Here is a 14,144-nt window from a genome sequence, read left to right as displayed (position 1 = left end):
AATAACAAATATGAATGATGCTGTATATACACAGAAAAGTAATAATAATTAATATGTGAACTAAACATGGAAATTTTTTTTATTTGAAAAAAATATCACATGCATGTTTTTTTTTGAAAAAAAATTTGAATAATAAAAAAAAGATGTTCAACACGTTACATCGAATACCAAGTTGTTTTACGATGAAGAGGCTTGAAAAAAAATTTGATTGCGATCCGAAAAGATCTAAATTTATATTTTTTTTCTTTCTTTCTTTCTTTCACAATCTTGTTTTGAATATTATTATTAAAAATACTTGATAGAATGATCTCAAAAGATATGTTATAATAAAGTTGTTCATTAAAACAAATGGGGGAGAAAAAAATTTTTGATCATTTTTTTTGAATCATTCGTTAGGTTCTCATTTCCTTGAATTTCCTTGGTCCCTTTAAGAGTTTTGTTCTTAATCAATCAATAAATTCAATTATTTTTGCTTGAAGCTATTTAGTGTTTAGTCTTTTTTTTTCTTCTGTTGTTTGTAACATCTTGCCACATATTATCCGAAGATTTTTTTTTTTTTTTTTTTTGGCATGTAATCGCCAATAATAATAAAAAGAAAAATAAACATCATCAAATTGAATGAGACAACAAAAAAATGAAAATGTGATTTGACTGGACCGGAACACTTATGTATTTCAAATCATAAACAAAACAAAACAAAAAAATTTATTAGCTACCGATTGATTTTCATCTGATTCATTTATCTTTCTCTCTGTCAATGTGAACTGGAAAATTTTCTTCGCTTTCTCTTTCTCACTTTGTTTACTCTTTATAACATATTTATATGCGGATTTCCAATCGAAGATAAATTTCGTCAATTTATTTTTCCTATACTCACACGATAATTATCAACGATGATGATGATGATGAAAAGGAACAATACGATAATCAACTATTTGGGCAAATAGTAATAATAATAATAATAATTTCTTTTGAATTCAAGTAAGGTTTTTTTTCACTAACGGTCTAGGTCGACATTTTTTTTCAGTCTCAGTCGGGCACGATTTGCGTTTGTTTTCATTTTTTTATTTCTTACTTCAATCAACATTATCATTATCAGTGTGTATTATATATGTATGGCAGGTCAATTGAGGTGAACTAAATTTGGCTTAAAAAATGTAATGGTGACATTTTTGTTGTTATTATCGTTATAAATTGTAATAGAATCTAAATCATTTTTCATTTTTGAATATAAGTGGCATTCTTTAGAAAATTTTGTTTTTTATTTTTAATGGTCGTTCGATCAGTTCTAGGACAAAATACTAATTTAGATTTCTGCAGTTTTTTTCCAATCGAGATTACCTGTTGTCTGTCTGTCTGCCTGTCTTTAATTTTTTGTTTCATATGCATCTTTTAACATTCATATTTTAATCGGTTTCATTCATTGTTTTTTTTAACGCTTGGAAACAATGGAATAAAAAAGTTACAAAGTTCAATCATCAACATCAGATTGTTGTTGTTGTTGTCATCATTATTTTCATTAATTTTGAATGAAAAAAACATCGTTGTAAATGGACTACTTTTTTTGTGAATGAATGAATGAATGAATGGATCAAATTCAATGACACAAAGACAGGCATCAATCATCGATAAATCATTTAGTAAGAATGGATGGATAGATTTTATTTTTTTTTCACAAACAGTAGCCACAACAGCAGCTGCTGATGATGTGTTTGATCAGCATTATTTATCCTAACCAGCAAACAAACAAAAAAAAAACATCAAATGAAAAATATCTAATCAACCCTATGAAATATCATCTTTGTACAAACACAATCTATTCGAGAAGTCGCATAATTAATAACAAATTCACCCAAAAATAGTTATTATTTTAGAAAAATTTGTAACAAAGTTTCAGAAATTTATCTGATAATAAAACAACCTGTCCGATCATTTATTAATTTATCAAATTACTAAAAATGATTTTTTTTTGGGTTCAATATATCATTAATCATTGGTATCCAAAAAAAATGTGAGTAAAAATTTTATCAAGCAATAAAATAGTGTTCCATTTTAAAAAAATCGTCACCGCAATGATTTTGATCAAATAATTTTTTATTTCAATTAATAATCAGATTTTCATTCAGAAAAAATAAAAAACCGGAAATAAAGCCAGATAAGAACCAATATATTTATATAATTGAGAAATGATTTACATCATTTTTTGTTTTTATTTTGTTTTGCCTATGGCTATATAACATCGTTGCCGGGTTTTCTTGATAATCGAATGTCACCGAAACGTACTGGATTGATTTAAGAAAGATAGAGATTTGATTTGATTTGCTAGTTTTCATATTTTTTTTTCATTAGGATAATATGAAATCGGGCTTCTATTACCATAACATTTATACGATCTGACAGGTTTTTTTTCTACTGTACCATCAAATAATATGTCTCAAATATCCTTAAAGAAAGTTATTCATTAAACTAAGCCAGACGAACAAGGCAAAAAAAAACTAACTGACCGATCGATCTATCTGAACGATGATCACGTCCGGTATGGGCAATAGTTAGTTTCGTTAGCTGGCGGTACTTTTTTGTCTAAATATAAATCCATTCCTGTTATCACAGGAGTCATAACAATGATTTCAATCGTCTCAAAATCATAAAATGGTCATCATCATCATACTACATTTTAAAACTTCTCTATCGCTCTCCGAAAAAAAATTGATGATTTCGACAATTATCTACGATACTTTGTTCTCTTTCGATTATATTTTTTTCTATGTTCACTCTCACTCTTATTTTCTTCGTTTATAAACTTTCTCTTTTTTCTGTTTTGTTTTGTATTAACAACATTAAGATCTTGATCATTCTAAACATGCCATTCCATAGTCCATGTTCCGTTTCACATACATGTTTTTTTTACCATTTTTTCTTTTCTCTTCAATTCTTTTTCCTGTCTCTTTCTCTAATACACACAGTCGGTGTTCCGAAAAAACTGACCGATCAATAATAAAACACAGCAATCGATCTATTTGAAACACACACAAAATATACAATCATAAATAGAGAACTTAAAACAACGGCACATAAATGCAACACAATTATTGATCTTCTACAAAAGCTATAACTATCTCTATATTAAACTATCAGCAATATTGTCGCCAAAATAATACAAAATTAAAAAAATCAGATTCATCAATTTCATTAGATCCTAAAGATGACCAAAAATTCATTCCATATCATCGCGATATCCACATGTTATTGGACATGTACATTTTTACAATTCAATATAGGCAATATGAGATATGATCATCATGATAGAAGAGGAATGTATTTAAAATAGTTACGATGTGTGCGATCAAACCGTTTTTTCTCTCATCATCGACATTATTTAAAAAAAAAAATTTTTCCTCACTTTTTTTAAAAAAAAAAACATTCTATTTCAACCGTATAGGAAAAAAAATATTAGTTGTTCCATTTGGAACGGGACCTGTCAAGCATTGGAACTTCATATACATCATCATCGTCATCATCGTTGTCAGAAAAATATAACGTGATGCCGAAAATTTTTTTATTTTTCTCTTTGTGAAATTTTTCATTTTATTTTTTTTTTCAATTTCATTCATCTCACCACCCAGTTCAACATCATCATCATTTGTTTGTTTTTTTAATGTTTGTCAACCCAAATTTTTTGCATGAAGATTCGAAAAGGAATGATTGTCGATTACAATAATAATAATAACAACAACCATCAATGTTAATAATTTAAAGATTAATGTATCATCTGAAGAAATCATCATCATCATCATCATCTTAATCATGATCGATTCAAATTAATGTGGGCTAATCATTCTCATTATTCGGTATTCGGCATTCGATAATAATAATAGTTTTTTTTTGTTGGAAATTTCTTCATAGTGATCATCTGTGTACAATGATTCTAGCGATATTTTTTCCGGCTTGTAATGTTTTGACAAAACAATCTTGATCATATTCTTGTTTCTAATTTTTTTTCCTCATCATCATTATTCATCTTAAATGTAGATCATATTTGACATTACAATGGATAATCCAATGTAATAATTCACATCAATAGTGTTTGTGTGTGTGTGTTTTCATGTGTTTATGTGCTCATGTGATGAAAATGGTAGGATAAATATTTCATTCATATAACCGAATATTAAACTATGAAAGAATGTTACGACGAATGATGATGATGATGATGATGACAATCGAATCGATTAATATTGAAAAAACAAAAATTTGATTTTTGAAATTTTGTTGTTGTTTTTTTTTAAATTTAATAATCGGTTAATACATTTGGCGCGGTTGGAGACCATTAGAAATTGCATAACATCTTTTAGATTTAAATTGATCCAATTGTATATTGTTATTTGTCGTTGTTGTTGTGTTCATAAATACGGAAATATAATTTTTTTTTGCCCGTGGTTCAACAATAACAACAACAACAAATATCGACAAAAAGCAACAAAAACAAAACAAAAAAAACGAAACGAGAACATCATTTTATCATCACTTTCAATCAACAATATCAATCCAAAAATCATCATCGACAATAAACAAACAAACAAACAAATATGCCATTCGAAACCGAATCTGAAGCTGTAGGTTATGGTGGTGTTAACACCGTACAGCTATGTGCATATAGGCCATCAATTGAATCAAAACTTTCATCATCATTAAGTTTAGATCAACATCCAATTCAACAGGTGGCCGTTGAAGTGAATCGTGTTTGTCTATCATATGGCCGTGGTAATTCAATCAAACCGGTACTTAATTCAATTTCATTGAACGTACCCGAAGCGGCCATGTAAGTTTTCCATTTTTTTTCCAGAAAATAATCTTTGCCTACACTATACACTATACAAAAAAAAAACCCGAACAATTTTGTTCTGTTTTGTTTTGTTTTTCACTTACTTTACTCTCATTCTGTTTTTTATTTGGATTTATTTCTTCCGGTTCATAGTGAAAGTGAAGGGGGACACATATTATACAGATAAAAGCATATGTGTAGTATGTTTGTAGAGGTAAATAGTAAAAAAAACATTTCAATCATTCAGTATTCATTGATTGCAAACAACAAGACAGACCATTTTCGGTTTAAGGGTTTTTTTCAACAACAACAACAACTCTTACTTCTCTTACAACAAACATTACGGACATTCATCAAATGATAATCACAATTCAGCTTTCGGCTATATTTTTATTTTTTTTTTTGGCTATGATGATTACCACTTTCACAAAACTCAAAAAAAAAAAAAAATCTTACGATGTCCGGCACAAGAGATTACCGAGGTAATGGTGGTCGGTCGTCGTCGTCGTCATAGTTGTTAATGTTGATTGGGTCAGAAGCAAAAAAAAATTGAAATCCATGTCTATCAAACTGTTGAAAATTGTGTTGAATGATGGTGGACATGCCAGGCATTCAGGTAGTTCAATTTTTCGAGAAAAAAAAATAGTGCTATGAATTTTTTTTTCGCACCATTATCATCGGTGCCATCATCATCATCATCGTTGATGTTAAGGAAAAAAAAATTTCATTCACTTCCTTAACTGAAATTTTTTTATGTTTTTGTTTCAATTTTTTGTTTTGTTTTTTGTTTTGTCATTTGTTTCCAGAAAAAAATGTCAAATTTTTTACCTAAAAACAGATCCGGAAAAAAATACAGCAATAATATTTTATCCTTACCGATATACAAAAAAAACAAAGGTTAATGATGAAAAAAAAATTTCAATGTCGATTTTTTCAATGAAAATTTTTTATTAAATACTTCAAATGACAAGAAAGATGACATTGCTTATCATCCATTGTTCATTATTAATCCCACACACACACACACATATATGATGTGAAAAGATTTATATTTATTTTTTCTCTTAATTCGACCAAATTAATATTAATTATTATTGTGTGTGAAAGAAATCAAATTTATAATTGACAGGTGAAAAAATTTATTCATAACTAAATTTAGTCATTATTTTTTTTGTTGTTGATCACTTCTTACCTAACTATGTTGTTGTGCAAACATTTAATATATTAATAATCTTTTCTGAGTGACAAACAAAAATTGCCAAAACTATAGTAAAATATTTCACATTAAAAAAATCATCATACTTGAAGACTAACTACTGTATTTATTAAGAAAAAATTAAAAACAAATTCATTTACAAAAAAAAATGCACTATATAATCGTCAAAAGATTTACAAGAAAAAATATTTCAATAAAAAAATCCAAGATTAATAATTATGAAAATAATGTAAGATTATTTTTGTGAAGGAAAATTTTTTATGTTAAAAAAAGAAATTTTATATTTTGATAGCAAAAAATTTCAATAACATTTCAATGAAACAAAAAATATTGTAGTCTTCTCAATTCAAAAATTGCCGGCAACATGAAATTCAGGCCAAATTTATTGTTTACCGTTAAAATTGAAATCAAATTAAGAATGGATGATGCTTAAATGCCAACGGAACAAACACACACACACACACAAAATAACGTGAACAGAAGAAAAAAAAAGAAAAAGATTCAAACTCGACTTTGACTTTTAATTTTATCGGTCAGCACATAACATATATCTTATATATATAGCGATTATATAAGTTTTAACTAGATTGAATAACTTGGACTTTAAATCTTGTTCTTGTTCTAGTATTTGAAATCGTTTTTTGATGATGATGATGATGATGATCAATGGTATAACTGTAATTGAAATTATTTTCACTATTATTTGACTTTCAATTTACTATATTATGTTCAACAGAAGAAAAATAAAAATTAATTTTGAATGAATGAATAAATTTGATAGATATACTGGCTACTTATAATAATGATAATCATAATGGTTTTTTTTCTTTTGATTATTGAATGCCATTCTTAATTTCAATAACAACAGAAAAATCTATTATTTTTCTTTATATATGTAATAAACGGGTTTATTTCATTCTTTCAATTTTATCTGTTTGTTTCATTTATTTTTATTTTTGGTGTTTGAACTTCAAATATTTCAAACAACGAATCGGTTTGTTTGTTATAAATAATATATATACGTTTTATCCATTTGCAGACACATATATTATAGATATTTTGATCGATTATGATCATCATGGATTGATTGATCGATCGATCGATCATTTGTACATATATCGATGGCCAAACATCACAGATATGACACACAAAAAAAATGTATTTCTCATTCAGCAAAAAAAAATATGAAGAAAGGTGTGCCTTTCATTTCGTTATTATTATATAAAAAACGAAAATTAAAAGTAAAAAGTAAAAGTAAAAGTAAAAAAAAGAATGTCACATTAGTCAAAGAGTCATATCAAGGTCTTTGATATGTATACACCATTTTCTTTTCTTTTTTTTCAATGCTAGTCTATATTGAAAAAAGATTACATCAAATTTTATCAGATATTTCACTATTCAGTTTGATGAAACAAACAAACAAACAAACAGAAAAAAATTGTATTATTTCAACATTTTCATTTTCTCCTAAAACTATTTGATTGGAACAACAAACAAACAAACAATCAATTGGTAATTACCGTAATCCGATCCAGCAGCAACAACATTATCGTTAAAAAAAATGAAATGAGAATAAGCAAAATTTTTCTGTTTATATAATCTAATCGGATAAAGCCCCATTCACACAGGCTTTTGCTTGAAAGACAATTATTTATCGAAACAATTTTTTGTTTTGTTTTTCATTTATTTCCTTCATTTATATAGATTTTCATTATTATCAAATATGTCAGATGTATACAGCAATAGTTGTAAATTGAAATTTTTTTTTTTTGATTCAACCTTCTTAATGTGTTTGTTGATTTCCGAGATAGTTTTACTTGTGTGTGTGTGTGTGTGTTGTTTTAATAGAAGAGAGAGAGAACTGTATACATTCAATATATGTGGACTACTTGTTGTTGTTGTTGTTGTGAACAAGTAATAGAAATTTAACAAAACAAAACAAATAATAAATGAACAAATTCACAAAACAAAAAACAAACATCATCTATAGAAAACAAAACACCATAGTGATAAAAAAAAGAGGAAGACAAAAATGTCTAATGTGTGTGTATGTGTGTTTGTTTATTTGTTTGGGCCATTCCAAAGAATGATTATTAAATGTTAGATCGAAATTGATTGATTGCTATCGTTTTGTTCGATCGATAACAACAATATCACTATCGAAATAATTTTTTCAACTAGTTGAATAAACAAAAAAAACAAAAAAAAAAATTCAATCATGACCTGAATGCAAATAAATATAGTCAATGAGGCCCAAAACTGATGAAATAAATTGTTTGTTCCGTTTCCAGTGTCAAGGACAGTGAAAAAAAAATCAAACAAAATACATACATTAAACCAATGTTTATCAATTTTTTTTTTGATTTAAAAAACATTATTTTGATAAATTTCATTATTGTAGATATGGATTACTTGGACCAAGCGGTTGTGGAAAAACTACATTGTTACGTTGTATTGTAGGACGTATAAAAGCTCAACAAGGTTATGTACGAGTATTCGGTTATCAGCCAAATGAACCGGGTAGTCAAATACCTGGACCTTCGGTCGGCTATATGCCACAGGTTAGTATACAGAATTTGTTTTTCATTTTTCAATAATTTATTTTCCAAAAAAACAACAACAACAACAGGAAGTTGCTGTTTATGATGAATTTTCAATCGAAGAAATGCTTTATTATTTTGGGCGATTATTCAATCTTAGTCCTGAATTTCTTAACGAAAGAATTTTGTTTTTGATTTCATTTTTGGATTTGCCCAACAAAAATCGTCTAGTAAAACATTTAAGGTTTGTTTGTTTTATCTTGATAATATTTTTTCCAAAATCAAAATTCTATTTCAAAATCTAATGTGATCACAAACATTTAAACATCACGAAATAAAGAACAAATCATTTCAATGTTTATTCAAACATAAAAACACACACTATTTAGAAACCACTTGTAGATGTCAACAACAATAATAATAACAATAAACAAACGAAATCGAACCAGGTAAAATGAGATAAAATAAGTTTTTTTCCGGGAAATGAGCATATCATCATCAAAGAAAAAAAACACGTAAAAAACAATCAATAACAATCACTTGTTGAAATTTTTGTCATCTTTTTTTTAAAAGCAAAAATATCCTACGAAAAAATTGATGTTACAACAACAATAACAATAAAAGTAAAATAAAAATTTCACAATTAGGATCGATAATAATTGTACCGTTATGTGTTGTGTGCTCATATCAAATATTTCATATTAGAAACGGGTATTTTAAAATTATGATAATAATATCGCCACACATGATATGTATGACAATCAAAAAAAAAAAAAAAAAAATGTCGAGCAATCGAAATTTTATGAATAAAAGTGAACAAATTACATAAGCAATGTTGATTCAAATCTTTTGTTCAATGATCAAACCAATTGATCATTGTCATTGTCATCATTGTCATTATTTTTGTTACACACATCATGAAGTTTGATTTGAGACAAATAATCAAAAAAAATTGATCATAATAAGTTTAACCTGAAGCATTTCTATTTCATTCATTGTCATTTTTGATGATTCAATGATATTATTTTTATTTCGTAAAATTTATTTTTTTTCTTATATAGTGGAGGACAGAAACGTCGTGTATCATTGGCAGCTGCTCTTGTTCATTCACCTCCATTGTTGATATTGGATGAGCCAACGGTCGGTGTCGATCCCTTGTTGCGACAGAGGTTCGTACGATTTTGCGATCATCAATGATTATCGTTTATTGAATCGATGATGATTTTTTTGTAACATCATTTTTTTAATGATGATGATGATTATCTCATTGTTATTTTCTTTTCACTTACTTCTTAGTATATGGAATCATTTAGTTACATTAACAAGAAAAGAACGTATTACCGTGATTGTAACCACACATTATATTGAAGAAGCACGACAAGCAAATGTAGTTGGATTAATGCGACAGGGACGATTATTAGCTGAAAATTCTCCCGATCAATTAATGATTGATCATAATCTTGATACATTAGAAGATGTATTTCTTAAATTATGCATGTCGGATATATCATTTAAAGCGGCTGCATTATCAAATTATACCGCCATACCTAGAAGTGATTTGAATTTAACGGCAACGATTGTCAATGAACCTTCATCGATTCCACCATCAGCTACAGCTGCTGTAAATCATACCATATCGATAGATAATGAAACGACAGTGTCGCCAAATATTACCGCAAGACAATTTAATCAGATTGAAACCAATGGAGATCTCAAAAACATAATCAAAGTAAGTTGTTGACAATTCAAATTCAAACCTCTAATCATCTCATCATCTTGTAACCTTTATGTAATCCAAAATGGATTGATTTGATCTTGATCTTTTTTTTGTATCGTTTCGGATCAATAGTTTCCATCAGTATTTTCATTATACGTAACTAATAAGGAAGCAAGTTATGATCTGGCGCCTGCACCACCATTACCAGCCACAGCAATTGTACATTCAACAAACAATTCGACAATCAATCTGGTCACAAGCGAAAATGGTTATTGTCATAATAATATCAAAACAAATTCAAATAATAAATCCAATAAAATTCAAATGAATGGTACGGCGACGAATGGTCATATATCACATACAACAGCAACATATACTACGACAACATATCCAACATCATCTTATAGTCGAAAATATAATCAAAATTCATGCAAATTAAGCACGTGGCATGAATACTGGTCTACGACATGTATTGTTGCATGGAAAAATTTTACTCGTTTAAGACGAAACATACCTCTTTTGTTGTTCCAATTTTTATTACCTGCAATTCAAGTGATCCTTTTTTGTTTATGTATCGGCGGTGAACCATTCGATATCGATGTTGCTGTAGTTAATGAAGAACAGCCACCATATTTGAGTAAACTTTTTCTTAGCAAAATTGATCCAAATTCAGTTCGACTGGTAATATTTTAATGGAAAATTAGTACTGAAATTATCAATAAACATAATTTGTTTTTTGTTCTCTTTTCAGCATAATTTTAGTTCATTGGAAGATGCCATAGCTGCAGTCAAACGTGGAGAAATGTGGGGTGTTCTTCATTTATCAGAAAAATTTTCGGTCAATCTGCAAAAACGGTTTGACAATTATTGAGATTTACTTTATCCAAATATTATTCACACTTTTTTTGTTTAATCAAAAATATATAGGGTGGTAATGGGTGAAGATGTTGATAATGAAACAATCGAAGCAAGTACTGTACGAATTTATCCAGATTTAACCAGTATGTTTAACTAAAAGGATCAAGAAAAAAAACTTTGTTAATTTATAAATTCGCTATTATTTTCGTTTATTAAATAGATCAACAAATTTCATTCTCAATGGAGAAAACATTTAGGGAAGCATTTCAGGCATTCGCACAGGAAACATTAAATTTGTTTGGTCAAAATCCAGCACTAGCTGAAACACCGATTGCTGTATGTTTTTTTTTGTAAGATTTACCTATGTGATTTTTTTCAACGTTTTTTTTTCATTAACAAAAACAGCTTGGATTTCCTGTCTATGGTGATCCACATAAACAAGGTTATCTTGAATATATGGCTCCAGGTGTTGTTGTTAGTATATGTTACATTATGGCTACTGGTTTAACTTCGTTGGCATTCATTATCGAAAGAAGAGGTTGGTTGTTTTTTCCAAAATAAATCCTCAAATTCATTTAATCAATTAATTATCTATTTATGAATTAGATGGATTATTCGAGCGAAGTTTGGTTGCCGGTGTTGATACTATGCAAATTTTATTCTCCCATGCATTGGTTCAAATCAGTGTGATGAGCATACAAATTTTATTAGTATTGATATTTACTTTTCTAGTGTTTGACATTCCAAGTCGTGGTCCATTTATATTGGTAATCTTGTTATTAGTATTTCAAGGAGCAACAGGGATGGCATTCGGTAATAAAATCATTCATATTTGTTTCTCATTGAATTAATTTTTAATCACTCATTACCCACATTTACTAAGGATTGGTTGTATCAGCTTTATGCAAACAGGAGAATACAGCAGTTATGATGATTCTTGGATCTTTTTATCCGAATTTAATTCTTAGCGGTAATTATTCTGCCAATCATTTTTTTCGTTTCTTATTTGAAAATATTCCGTTCAAAAAAAAAGGAATTATTTGGCCATTGGAAGCGATGCCACATTGGATACGTTCGTTTAGTTATTTTCAACCACAAACATTACCAACGGAAACATTAAGACATATATTATCAAGAGGATGGTCAATACAGGATAGCGGTGTTTGGATAGGATTTGTTGTCACAGGTTCATGGTTTTTTATCTATGTTATTATAGCAGCTGTAGTATTTAAAATCAAAAAATAATTCAAACAGAAAAAAAAACAATTCAATATCAACTCAAAATTCGATAATGGAAAAGAAATTTGAAAAACTCAATAAGTAAATCGTTTACAAAAAAACATAAACCGATGAATTTTGTTTGACGATTTCTTTCACACGACTCATCATGATGTTTTTCGTTTTCTGTTTCCTAAATTTTTTTGGATAAAAACATTTTTATTTCCGTTCATTTTTTTCAAAATTGTCAATTTTTATTAGTGTGTAAATTATATATTTTTTATTAATGAATTTTGCCATTTTTTTTCTATTCACATTAAACAAAAAAAAACAAAAGAACCAGTCAGAAGATACTGTAATAATAATGAGAAAAAAATCAATTAAAATGATGATGCATTAGCCACACGAAATGATTGTATCGTGAATAGGTCGTTTAGTACGGCCCGTGTATCATCCATAACCGATCGAGGTTCACTAATCCAAACTTGATTTCGGATCATAGAATCATCACCGGCAATAGAATTCAATTGAAATAAAACGAATCCAATTTTCATTGAATCTTTTGGACTAGTGTAAAGGCATTGGATTGTTTGTGGAACAAATTTTTGTTCATGATTTTCCAATAATTTTGCCTGTTGCATAGCATAGCCATAGCAAAACATAATACCATGTCCTTGATAATCTTCATCATTCAATAATCGAACATTATTATTTGATAAGAATATTGTATGAATTTGTGATTTCGCAGGAATAATAAATTTAAAATCTTCTGGGTAGAAATTCTTATTATCAAATCCAACTTGCCAGGAAATTGGCGAAATGGATTTTAATGGTCGGTTTGATGCATTTTCCACATAATCAGGATCGAATGGGATCGATTTCAATGATGTGTTTGGTGATGTTGGCGATAATATCGTTACGAAATCACATTCTAAATCTAGCAGGGCATATTTTTCATCCCTTCGTATTGGATAGACACAATGTGGTCGTGATATTCGCATTGAAATTAAATTCGGGTCATAACCAAAGGTTTTAGCAGTCCATGAATTTGAAATTTCATATAAAGTTTGAAGAATTAAGCATTCTTTTCGATTTATGGTCGTCCCGAATACACGTGGTGGTTTTTGATCCAAATATGGAAACTCTCGATTTAGTGGTAATTTCTGCATTGCACAATCGTTAAACAGCGACCATTCAAATCTACGTCGACAATAATCGACTAATTTATCATCGAATTGAATTTGATTTTGAAATTTCAGAATAGACTGAGGCAAATCATTTTCAAGTAATGAATTGGTAAAATGAAGTGGTAAATTTATCGGTTCGATAAGACGCTTATTTCGATGAAAAACTAGTGCCGTCTCTTGTTTATAATTTGGATCTTCAGGTGTACCTTTAATGGGTCGATGAGAATATGGCCACGGTAATTTAAATTTATGATCAATATGAAATTCTCGATTTATTTCTTGTCGGACATAGATATTCGGATCAATAGGTTTGATGTTTTCGGGCAATGTTTGTTCGATCACTTCCAAAGGACGTTTGGCTTTGGCTTTCCATTGCATTTTATAATAAAAATTATCGGTGTTTATTCGAGGTTTTGTACCCCAACCTTTACCCCACCAAAAATATTTTGCATGATTCAATGGATTAGTTAATTTCATTTTGTACAGAATTCAGAAGAATAAAACGCTAAATTTTCAAATCACCTGCTTCCATGTGAATGAAAAAAAACGATACTATCGATTGTTTATATATTTTTATCGCATTCGATAA

At 28.6% G+C, this 14,144-nt stretch overlaps 2 protein-coding genes across 2 annotated transcripts; one reads left to right on the top strand and one right to left on the bottom strand.

Moving 5' to 3' along the window:
- The first annotated feature begins 4,167 nt into the window (after positions 1-4,167).
- On the top strand, positions 4,168-12,612 carry LOC113793518 (ABC transporter G family member 20-like). The gene is made up of 13 exons (XM_027343564.2): positions 4,168-4,816; positions 8,437-8,596; positions 8,665-8,819; positions 9,637-9,744; positions 9,872-10,304; positions 10,425-10,973; positions 11,044-11,147; positions 11,220-11,293; positions 11,371-11,486; positions 11,556-11,688; positions 11,757-11,963; positions 12,034-12,120; positions 12,184-12,612. The coding sequence occupies exons 1-13, from the start codon at positions 4,584-4,586 to the stop codon at positions 12,393-12,395; spliced, it is 2,571 nt and encodes an 856-aa protein (XP_027199365.1). The 5' UTR covers positions 4,168-4,583; the 3' UTR covers positions 12,396-12,612.
- Positions 12,598-14,109, bottom strand: LOC113793096 (large ribosomal subunit protein mL37-like). Its single transcript, XM_027343062.2, has one exon. It carries the CDS (start codon positions 14,030-14,032, stop codon positions 12,749-12,751), a length of 1,284 nt encoding a protein of 427 aa, XP_027198863.2. The 5' UTR covers positions 14,033-14,109; the 3' UTR covers positions 12,598-12,748.
- Between the last annotated feature and the right edge of the window lie 35 nt (positions 14,110-14,144).

Source organism: Dermatophagoides pteronyssinus, unplaced genomic scaffold, assembly GCF_027571235.1.
Source record: "Dermatophagoides pteronyssinus isolate colony J.1.1.1.1 unplaced genomic scaffold, Derpt_VIB-CSIC_2022.12 sq0001, whole genome shotgun sequence".
Lineage (NCBI taxonomy): Eukaryota > Metazoa > Arthropoda > Arachnida > Sarcoptiformes > Pyroglyphidae > Dermatophagoides > Dermatophagoides pteronyssinus.
The sequence above is the reverse complement of the archived record's forward strand: the minus strand, read 5'-3'. Positions and strand labels throughout refer to the sequence as shown.